Source organism: Megascapheus bottae, chromosome 4 (assembly GCF_031878675.1).
Source record: "Megascapheus bottae isolate mThoBot1 chromosome 4, mThoBot2.hap1, whole genome shotgun sequence".
NCBI classification, from domain to species: domain Eukaryota; kingdom Metazoa; phylum Chordata; class Mammalia; order Rodentia; family Geomyidae; genus Megascapheus; species Megascapheus bottae.
The window spans coordinates 11,898,602-11,909,552 of NC_143512.1; the positions used below are offsets into that span (position 1 = coordinate 11,898,602).

At 50.8% G+C, this 10,951-nt stretch overlaps 1 protein-coding gene across 23 annotated transcripts in view; it reads right to left on the reverse strand.

Annotated features, from left to right (window-relative positions):
* Positions 1 to 10,951, reverse strand: part of LOC150063974 (protocadherin gamma-C4) — a 186,176-nt gene that overhangs the window by 11,110 nt on the left and 164,115 nt on the right. For 21 of the 23 annotated variants that reach the window (XM_090331352.1, XM_090331351.1, XM_090331345.1 and 18 more), the window contains exon 2: positions 4,037 to 4,095. In XM_090331352.1, coding sequence (XP_090187478.1) covers positions 4,037 to 4,095 — 59 coding nt within the window. Of the gene's footprint in view, positions 1 to 4,036; positions 4,096 to 7,431; positions 10,038 to 10,951 lie in introns of those variants that run through there. The other 2 variants (XM_090331337.1, XM_090331359.1) reach the window with 2 other exon arrangements.

Sequence of the window (10,951 nt, forward strand, 5' to 3'; positions counted from 1 at the left end):
ACAGATACAGGTTAACACCTCAGTACTGGCAATAATAATAATAATAATAATAGTCATAATTCTTCTTATATTAGAAAACCATGAGTAGTGAGTAGTTTCTCTTGATTATTTTCTTTTTTTGCCAGTCCTAGGCTTGAGCTCAGGGCCTGAGCACTGTCCTTGGACTTTCTCAAGGCTAGAGCTCTACCACTTGAGCCTCAGCACCACTTCTGGCTTTTTTCTATGTATGTGGTACCGAGGAATCGAACCCGGGTCTTCGTGCATGCTAGGCAAGCACTTTAACCACTAGGCCAAACTCCCGGCCCCTCTCTTGATTATTTTCTATTACTTTTTTTTTTGTTTTTTTGCCAGTCAGGATTGAACTCAGGGCTTGGGCACTGTCCTTGAACACTTTTTGCTCAAGGCTAGTGCTCTGCCACTTCAGCCACAGCGCCACTTCCAGCCTATTCTGTGTATGTGGTACCAAGGAATCGAACCCAGGGCTTTGTGCATGGGAGGCGAGCACTCTACGACTACGCGACACTCCAGATCCAATTATTTTCTACTTCTTATGTTTCTATAATAGATATCTATTATTTTTAAGCAGAAAAAAATGCCGTTACTTGTTTGTTGAATGATTGCTTAATCAGAGATGGAGCAGGAAGAGTGTGTCTCAGACAGAGAGGAGATTCACAGTTAGGTCACAGTATGGAGAACGTTAGGAGAGCAGGATGGTGTCAGAAGCAACTAGAAACTCTCAGCTCCCCGAAGAAGCTGGGAACAGCTGCAGGGCAGGGCGGGCCCTTGCTGGCTCAGGGTTTGGGATAACAGCTGTTGGGATCAAAAGGTAAAAGGGTGATCTGAGAAGGCACAATAGTGGGAAAGAGAAGCCTGTGGCAGGTAAGGGGTTCTTTCTTCCTTTGGTCTAGGCAGTAAGACCTATACTGGCTTTAGCCTGGGTCAGGTTTTGTGAACTCAACATAGGCCTGTTCTGAACCTGGCATGAATGATCAGATGAGCTGCCAGGGTGTGTGCGTAATAGTGGGAGGCACTAGGGTAGGAAAGCAGTAAGGACTAAAGCCAGGTTAGAGTGAATAAGAGAAATACCCTGGCTTCATCCTCTTACTCCAACCTGAATTTTGTTTTGGAATAAGGAAAGGGGTGGAGGTGTCGGTCATGGGGCTTGAAATCAGGGCCTGGTCCCTGAGTTCCTTTGGCTAGCATTCTACCTTTTTGAGTCACCTCTCTACTTCTGGAGAGTCATGCACTTTCCTGCCCTGGTTGGCTTTGAACTAGATCCTCAGATCTCAACCTTCTCTGTAGCTAGGATTACAGGTGTGAACTACCAGTACCTGGCTCAATCTGGTTTGGTTTTTTTTTGTCAGTCCTCGGGCTTGAACTCAGGGTCTGAGCACTGTTCTTAGGCTTTCCTCAAGGTTAGCACTCTACCACTTGAACCACAGCACCACTTCTATGTATGTGGTACCAAGGAATTGAACCTGAGTCTTCGTGCACACTAGGCAAGCACTTTACCACTAAGCCAAACTCCCAGCCCCTCAATCTGCTTATTAAGATGGCTACAACTCCCTGTCATTCTGAGAAGCCTCACCACAAGGCCTTTGCATACTCACATCCCTGCAGCCAGAATCCTCTTCCCACTTATCTTCAACTAGTTTGTATTCATCTTTCAGAGCTTAACATAAGCACACTGCCTTTTCCATGGCCACCTGCTTCCTGACTAGGTCAAATTCCCATCCTGTGTTCTCACCATCAGGTACTGCTGGGCACAGCACAGCTGCAATCCTGTATTTGTTTTTGTGGTTGTTTGATTGGTATTGTCTCTGCCTTAACCCATTGCAAACTCCTGGAATGCAGGAGTCTCACATCTGGCACACTGCCTGGTCTCCAGAAGGTGCTTACTAAGTGTTCACCGAATGATGGAGAGAAGCAGAAGTTGCTGGGTTCGACTCTACCAGTTGAGCCAGAATATTTGTTTTATCCTCAGTGAGATAACTAAGAATTCTCCCGTGCCTTCTCCATCTCCTCTAGGGTCTTTGAGTAGATTCCAGGCCACCAAGCCTCTCAGTGATGAGAGGAACTTACAGTGGAAATACATCTCCCCTCCCCCACCTAGAGGAGATGGCTTTCTATGGTTTGTAACTAGACTTTTTTCTTTCTTGTGATTTGTTGTCATTCTTTTTCCTTTGCCATGAATTTTGGACTTGGATCTGCTTGTCTGCTCTTCTAGTTCGGAAGACTTGAATAGTTTCACTGTTCAGTGAAGGAGTACATAGATGACTTAATGGGTAACGTATAAGGAGGCTGGCAAGAAAGCCCCAGTGAGAAGAGCAACAGCTGGGGTCAAAGGAGGGGCCAAGCAGCCCAAGCCTCTGGTTTGCAGCAGCTGAGGGGCCTTCTTAAGGTCTCTGCATTCCTGATGCCAGTGACAGGATTGGGCATGTCCAGGAGCTGGATTTGCTCTTCACACCAGGACCTTTTGGGTTCGAACCCAAGGGGGCTTGGTTGGTAAGAAAATGGGAAAGAAAAACCCAACCTTAGTATCTGGGTAAAACATTTGCAGAGGGAGCAGCACCCAAGCCCTCCTTCTTACCCTGGGCTCCTTGCACGGAAGATCTTGGCATCTACCAGGGAGGGCTGGCCTTGGGCCCATCCCACCCCCTTCAGACCCACTGAGGGCCTTTCTGCTGAGGTCCCCCCGACCGCAGGGGGTTCCTGTTTCAACAGGAATTCAGAGGGGATTGAAATGAGCAGCTGGGGCAGTCTGGGTGGGAGGCAGTCTGGGTGGGAGGCAGAGTGATGGAAGCAGTGATCAAAGACTCTGTGTGAGGGACAAGAGTTGGGGGCTGTGTGTGCTGGCTTGCTCAGAATACAGAGAAATGAGAGATAGAGACAGCAACTCCAAAAAAGCAGCGAGAGAGAGAGAGAGAGAGAGAGAGAGAGAGAGAGAGAGAGAGAGAGAGAGAGAGAGAGGTGCAAACACAGAAAGACAGACACAGAGAGGGGCAAAGAAAGACAGAGACAGAGAAAAGCACAAAGACAGACACAGAAAGATAGAGCTAAAGACAGAGAGAAGATGGAGCTTAGGAGAAGAAAGCAAAAACCAAAGCAGAGGAAGAGGAAGCTGGAAACAGAAGACCACAGAAGCTGAGACATTGGGAGACAGAAAGACAAAGATTTAAAAAGGTCAAAGACACATGAAAGGGAAGAAGAGGCAGAAAGCGAGAAAAAGATACTGAGACCAAGGAAGAGTCACATTTATCCACCCCTTCCACACTGGGCACTCATGCCCAGGCACCGGGAGCGTAAGGAGATACAAAGGGTAGGACAGAGAGGAACTGAAAAGGGAGAAGCAGACACCACAGACTGAGACAGAGACACGGGAGACAGTGGCAGGGACGCAGGCTGAAAACTGAGGAGGAATGGATAAACGTCCTACAGGCTGACCGGGCAGGGCAAGTGAGGGCAGAAGGCAAGTGGAAGAGAAGACAGGGAGATTTGCCCACATCTCCCCAGGGCAGCCTGTTCCATCTGCAGGTGTGCAGACACCGCTCTCACCACAGCCCCACCTCCCTGCTCCTCAAAGGCTCTAGAAGGAGCGGCTGTGGGGGAGGCGCTGGTGACTGATAACCTGGCTTGGCTCCTCCTCTTGCCTCTCATTTCTCGGCCTGCGCCCCAGGTCGGGAGGGAGCCTGGCTCAATTTAGGGGGAGAGGATTTTGGCAGTTGATAGATATAGAAAGCCTCCCCTCTCTCCAGAGAGAAAATCCTTGGAGCCCTCAGGAGATTGGAAAACGTCCCTGTGGTGGGGGAAGGGAGTGCGGGAGTGAATTCCACTTCCTAAATAATCAGGGTAGATGTCTGCTCCTGCAGGGGTCTGTAACCCAACCCCCAATCCGCTGAAATCTCCCTGAAATCTGAAACCAAGGGAAAGAAGGCATTTGTAGCAAATGCGCATCCCTTCCCCCTTCTCTTCCTCCCACGTCACCACTGAGAAAATGCCGCAGAGAAGAGGGTGGGCTGCAGAATCAGTCACCTACCCGCTGGTGCCGGGTCTCTGGGCCTGGGAGAAACGCCAATCCGTGTTGGGCGGGGCTTGCTGTGGAGAAAACAGAGGGAGAGGGGTTCAGTACCCACGTGCAGGCGGACAGACATCAGAGCCCCCGGGGAAGGGCTGGGAGAAGAAGGGGAGTAAGCAAGATTAGGAAATATGGTAAGATGGGGGTGGGGAAGGCAGGAATGTGGCCACAGGTCTCTGAGGTCTGAGTAAAAAAAAACCACACACACACACACACACACACACACACACACACACACACACACATACACAATACCCACACTTCATCTGATCACAATGAGCAAGTCTAGATTTCTTTGCCAAAGAAATGGTCCCTTTTGAGGGTAATGGGAGGTAAATATGATCAAAGTGCATTATATATATGTATGAAAATGTCATAGTGATACCCATTATTTTGTACAATTAATACACACTAATTAAAAGATGAAGAGAAGAAAAATGGCTCCAAACTTCTGAGCCAAAATGCAAAAACTGAACAGTGTCTTCTGTGGAACCGTGTGGGGGTGGAGGGAGACAGAGAAGGCCCCTAGAAGTGACAGAGAAGGCTTTGCCACAGAATTCCACCAGCCCTGGAATAGTTATTCAGCTCCTCAGCTGGAAACAAAGCCTCCTCTGCAGCAAAATGGCTGCTGCTCTGGGTAACCCTTTTCCTGCCAAGTTGTGTAGTGACACATTCAGAAGGACACCCCCTCCAGGCCTTGGCTCTCAAGGCTCTTTTCCCACAGCTAAATACATTATTAATTTAGGAGTCATGCCAGCCTGGGCCTTTGCCGGGCATCCCAGCCCAGGACACCTCTCACCCTTAGAACTCCATGCCACACAATGGCCTGTGACTAAGGAAGAGAACAAGGCTGCTCTGTCTGGGACAGAGAAAATGTCTGGGAGGGAGCCCAGAAGGATCAAGATCCCACAACCTCTAGGCAGATCCAACTATGTCTCCAGGGCCCTCAAGAAGCTGATCTGTAGCCATCTCTCACCTGGCCAAATGTGTGAGGGCCCTACCAGGCACTGAATTTCCAAGTCTCTCCAAGTCTTTCTAGGAGGTATGTGACCCCATTGCACACTGGCACAAGTACTCCTATAGCCAAGTCCTCATGGGTTCTGGGATGTGCTGGTGATTAGTTCTCACACTCATTCCCAGGAGTGAAATATGTGCATCTCAGATCACCCTGGGGAGAAGAAAGCCTCAACACTGCCAGTAAGTCATACTATGGCTTATAGTTGCCAGTGCTATAAGGAAAAGCCAGAAGCCTAATTTTCTAGATGCACCCAGAGTTACATCTGAGAAGGACATGGATGTGCAGCCCATAAACACTGTATTGTGTATATACGTGGGCGCGCACACTTGTGTGCGCACACACACACACACACACACACACGTGCCAATCCTAGGGCTTCAACTCAGGGCCTGGGTGTTGTCTTTGAGCTCCCCCCACCACAAGGCTAGCTTTCTATCATCAGAACCATAACTCCATTTGCAGCTCTTTGCCAGTTAATTGAAGATAAGGGTTCATGGACTTTCCTGCCCAGGTTGACTTCAGACCATGAACCTCAGATTTCAGCCTCCTGTGTAGTTAGGATTACAGCTGTGAGCCATGGGGGATGGCTACTGCGTCTTTAAACACAGCAGAATCCATGTGAAGAACATGATGACAGAAGAGGGAGGTGGGCAGAACCCATGGGTCCAGGCTTGTTCAGCGAGGGCTGGTGAGGAGCTCTCAACACCTTCTTCCACATTTATGTTCCCAATGGGACAAGGGTGCCATCCTAGCAGATGCCCATCATCTCTTGATTTTTTGCCCAGCATTACAAATGCCAGACCATCCAACAGCACACATTTGAGTTTAACACACCTGGGTTAGATTTACTCTCTATCACTTACTCTGAACTTAAATCCTAAGTGGCTTGATCTCCATGAAACTAAGTTACAAGGTTGCTAGTACCTATCCAGCACATGGTGGGAAGAACAAACTAATATTCTGATCCTTCTAAGAGTGGTTGTTGGTAAACCAGAAGATCCTGGAGATGCTGTGTTAAAATACAGCCTTAATTCTGGCACTGCCCAAACAAGAAAGACCAATTAACCACCAAAAAAGAAGTGGAGCTGTGGGTCAAGTGAGGGACTCTCCACTCCCATCCCAACCCCCAGGCTTGAGCAAAAAAGCTAAGGACGGTACCCAGTCTCTGATCTCAAGCCCTAATGTTGGCATGCATGAACAAACGAACAAAAAACGATAATCCCATACACTGGGGACCATCTGGGGGTATAGACATGATTAGAATAAAAGCTCCTGAGTTTGTGGACACTTGTGCTATTATAGTTTCCCCACATATGAGGGATCTTTGGGCCACTGGCAAAAGATAGTGGTTTTCCATCTGCCAGAGGAAGAGGAAAGTTTCAGCAAGAGTCTCTAATACCTTGGTCACCTGGAAACCCCTGAGTCTACAGCCCTGGGCACATGGTGGTCATGACAGAGATAAAAACCTATGTCTACCCGTCCAGAGCCTGGGAAGTAAGGATATGCTGGTGCCACTGGTGTCCCAGGCTCCCAGTCCTATGGATGCCTGTCCACCCACTTAGTCCTGACTTTTCTTGGCCTATATTGGCTCTGTTTGCCCACTAGTCTGAGGCTCCTGGAAGGGACCCACCCCTCAGGTCCAGCAGGATTCACTGACCAGTGGGTCAAGGTCAGGGAGTCTTGATTGCTGCGGCCTCAGGACTTAAAGGTAAGCGTAGGCAGGGTGGGGTAAAGCTCTGAGCCCCTGATCTGGGCGTTGGAGACCTGAGATGCTCATCAGCGTGAGTACTGCAGAGGGATGCTAAGTGTGGGTCAGGGTGCAGTTGGCCGAACTTTCCAGGTTGGCCTGGAAAGCTGTATGTGCACTCTCAAGTTCAGGTAAGGCCCCTAGTGAGGTGGGGCCTGTGGGTATGGTCTGCAGGGAGGCCACAGGTAAGCCTCCTGGTCAACTAATTCCTCTCCACTGATGCGGTTAGGTGGGGCCAGGAGCTGAGGAAGCTTAGAGAGCAGAGGGGCTCACTGGAGCAGACGCTTAGAAGGGTCTGTGACTGCTTCCAATCAGGACCCTAATCCTTGTAGAAATTCACCAAAAGCTTGGAGGAGTCTCGAACTTTTCTGGTGGAGGGGGCGGAGTCAGCTTTCTCTCCCCATCCAGCTACCATCATCATCATTTTCCAGTGCTCACAACCCAGTCGCTGCCTCACCTCCCCCCACCGCTCTGATTCCCCCCATGCAGTGGGTTCAAATGGAACCCTCCAGAATCTAAGCCAGCCCAGGAGGAGTAGATGTTCAAAGTCCCTCATGTGGACTGTTGGCAAGGCACCCGCCAAGCCCTCACCTGGCTCCGCTCTCGCATTGTATTGGAGCGGGAACGCAAGGTGTCAGGCTCCAGCGCCAGGGCTGAGGGCTGCTGAACGCTGAGGGGCCTGAGGAAAGTGAAGTCACTGCCGTCGGAGGCCGGTGAAAAGCACGTCCTGTAGCAGTGGCTCTGCGAGTCTGTGGGCCGCAGTGTCACCTCCATGTACTTGAGAGTGCCATCTGAGCTCACCTGCAGGTTGGGGCTGGACTGCTTATAGAATTCCCGAGAGGGTGAGTCCTGGCGCCCACAGCACTGGCCCCCACCCCTGTCCCCATCTCCGTGGCCCCGAAGGCACTTAGCTGACAGGAAGGTGAAGGTGACTAAGGACAAGAGACTGATGGCTGCTAGAGCCACAATGAGGTACAGGGTAAGGTCTGAGCGCTCAGGAGGGTGTGTGAGGAAGTCACTGGATTTGGGCATATCCTCAGCATCCTCATCCTCCAGAACCAGCAGCACCGTGGCTGTAGAGGAGAGCGAAGGGTCCCCATTGTCCCTCACTAGAACCACCACCTGCTGGGTATCAGCGTCATCCTCCAGCAAGGCTCGGGCTGTGCGCACCTCGCCAGTGTGTGCAGACACTAGGAACAGTCCTGGGGCTGTGGACTGTGGCAACAGGGAATAAGAGAGCCATGCATTATGGCCTGCATCAGCATCCACGGCTGTCACCTTGGTGACCAAGGAGCCAGCAGGGGCAGAACGAGGGAGACGCTGAGGGGCTGAGAGTTCCCTGCCAGGTTGTGGGTGCAGCACGGCTGGGGCATTATCATTCTGATCAATGACAAACACATGGAGAGATGTGTTAGCATGCAGAGGGGGAGAGCCAGAATCTCGAACTCCCACCACAATCTGCAGCATCTGCAGCAATTCATAGTCAAAGGTACGCTGGGCAAAGACCCGTCCATCCTCTGGGTTGACGTACACAAAGGAGGCAGCTGGGGCTCCTTGAATCTGGCTCCCTACAATGGAGTAGGTGAGGCGGGCATTATCCCCAGTGTCTGGATCTGAGGCAGCCACAGTGCAGAGAAGGGAGCCAGGAGGTCGGTTTTCCGGGACGTAAGCTGTGTAGAGCTGCTGGATGAAGCGGGGCGCATTGTCATTTACATCTGAAATGTTGAGTCTGATGGTGAGATGTGTGAGCAGGGGAGGTGAGCCAGCATCACTGGCCAACAGCTCAATGCTATAATGGGACATGGCCTCACGGTCCAAGGGCTGGCTGGTTAGCAGTGAGTAGTGGTTCTCAGAAGGCTTGATCTGAAATGGCAGGTCTGGAGAGATACCCAGGCTCACCTCACCATTTCTACCTGAGTCTCGGTCCCGCACATTAAACAACCCCACTACTGTTCCCACCGGTGTGCTCTCTGGGACAGGATTGACCAGAGAGGCCAGCAGCACCTCGGGAGCATTGTCATTGACATCGCCTACATCCACTTGAATCACACAGTGGCCCTCCATGGCTGGCTGTCCCTGGTCTCGGGCTCTTGCATGGATTTCAAAGAAATTTGACTCCTCAAAGTCTACTGGACCCAACACATGGATTGCTCCAGTGCTAGGGTCCAAGCCAAAGAGACTCCGCACTGCTTCTGATGTATGGTCTCCAAAAGAATAGTCCAGTTGGCCATTGGTGCCCTCGTCTGGATCAGTAGCATTGAGGCGGAGCAGCAGTGTGCCCACAGGTGCATTCTCTGGGAGTCCTACACGTAGAACAGAGGACTGGAAGGTTGGAGCATTATCATTGATGTCCAATACGCTGACAGAGATAAGGCTGGTCCCTGAGCGGGCTGGGGTACCTCCATCCACGGCAGTGAGTACCAGCTGATGTCTTGCCTGGGCTTCCCGATCTAGCTGCTGCTCTAGCACCAGCTCAGGGAACAACTTCCCATCTTTTAGGGTCTTCACATTCAGAGCAAAGTGGTTGCTGAGGCTTAGAGTATAAAAACTCACAGTATTAGTACCCACGTCAGGATCCTGGGCACTATCCAGTGGAAATCGCGCCCCAGGTGTGGCTGATTCTGAAATACGCATCTCTCTCTCGGGAGTGGCAAAGCTTGGGGAGTTGTCATTGAGATCCAGGATCTCTACCTCTACACGGATGAGCTCCAGGGGGTGTTCAGTCACCACCTGCACTGGCAACAGGCAGCTGGTGCTGGCTCCACAGAGGCTTTCTCGATCAATCTTTTGATTCACTGCCAAAGCACCATTCGTCAAGCTCAGGGAAAAATAGCGCCCATTCTCCTCAGAGCCCAACCGCAGTCGGCGGTTCAACAGATCCGTCACCCGTAAGCCCAGATCTTGAGCAACATTCCCCACCAGCGTTCCCGGCTCTGACTCCTCCACCACTGAATAACGAAGCTGCCCAGACACCCATCCCCAGCAGCACAAGGACAACATGCACAGCACTTGCCATTTCCCAGCGAGCTGTGAGGGTGTCTTGGGTCCCATGACCCGGAAGTCCCTTTCCTGGAGGGTAACTGTGCTGTCCTGTCTCCAAGGTAGACCCAGCTCTTGGGATGCAGAAGCTGAAATCTCTTATGTCTCCTTCTAGCCTCTAAAACTGCTCAGAGGTTTGCCTGCCTGCAGCAGTTCTTAGTCACCGAATGGCGGGGGTGGGTGGGGGGAAGGCGAGTTAAATATGAGTGGAGCTGGGGAGCTGGAGGAGGAGAGGTGGGCAGGAAGAGCAGATCTCCCACCTCGGCTCTGAGTTTGATTGGCCCAAAAGTCTGTCTGCTCTCAACCAATTATGAAGTCTCCCCGGTCCTGGAAACCTTGGGAACAGGCGCTGAAAATCTGTGTCACAGAAGCCTCCTACCTTCCCACTCATTTCGTGCTACAAGTTGATTCAGCCCCCTTGGCAGCAAAGTTTGACAGCTCAGACGGTGCTCAACAGGGAAGACAAAGTGGTATAAAACTCCTCAGTGTTCTGTCCCAGCAACTTCCTGCATGACTTCAGAAGCTTCCACCACTTTGCTTGAATCAACACAATCTTGTCCTTCTAGGAGAAACCAAGCCCACATTTCCCTCCCCAGTGCCACCTCCATCCCTTACGCCAACATACTGAGTCTGCTCCAGTAAAAGATCTGTTATAAACCTGTGAAGCCTTGCCCTGACTCTCCCACAGTGCTCTGAAGCACTCTCAGTACCAGCTGATGGCTACGAGACTTAGCTTCCCTGAGATCGGGGACTCAGAGTATGGAATGAACATCACAGCCTTGTGGGAAAGGGAACATTCTTGGGGATAATCTAGGTTACCCAGGAGAGTGGTTTCTTGCCTAAAGAGTTTCACCAAACTCAAGGCTCTATTTAGAGACTCCCAGAATGACTGTCTATGACTTTCTGTAAATAAATTCTCTGACATTGATTTCACTTACCACTTTCCCCCAAAGAGATCAGGGAAATACCCTGTTTCTAAGTCTTACTGAGTCTAGTTCAAATCCCCATAAGGACCAAAACATTTTTTGCTATCACTTGTACCTTTTTGCTTCCTTGGCTTTCTCCTCTTTTG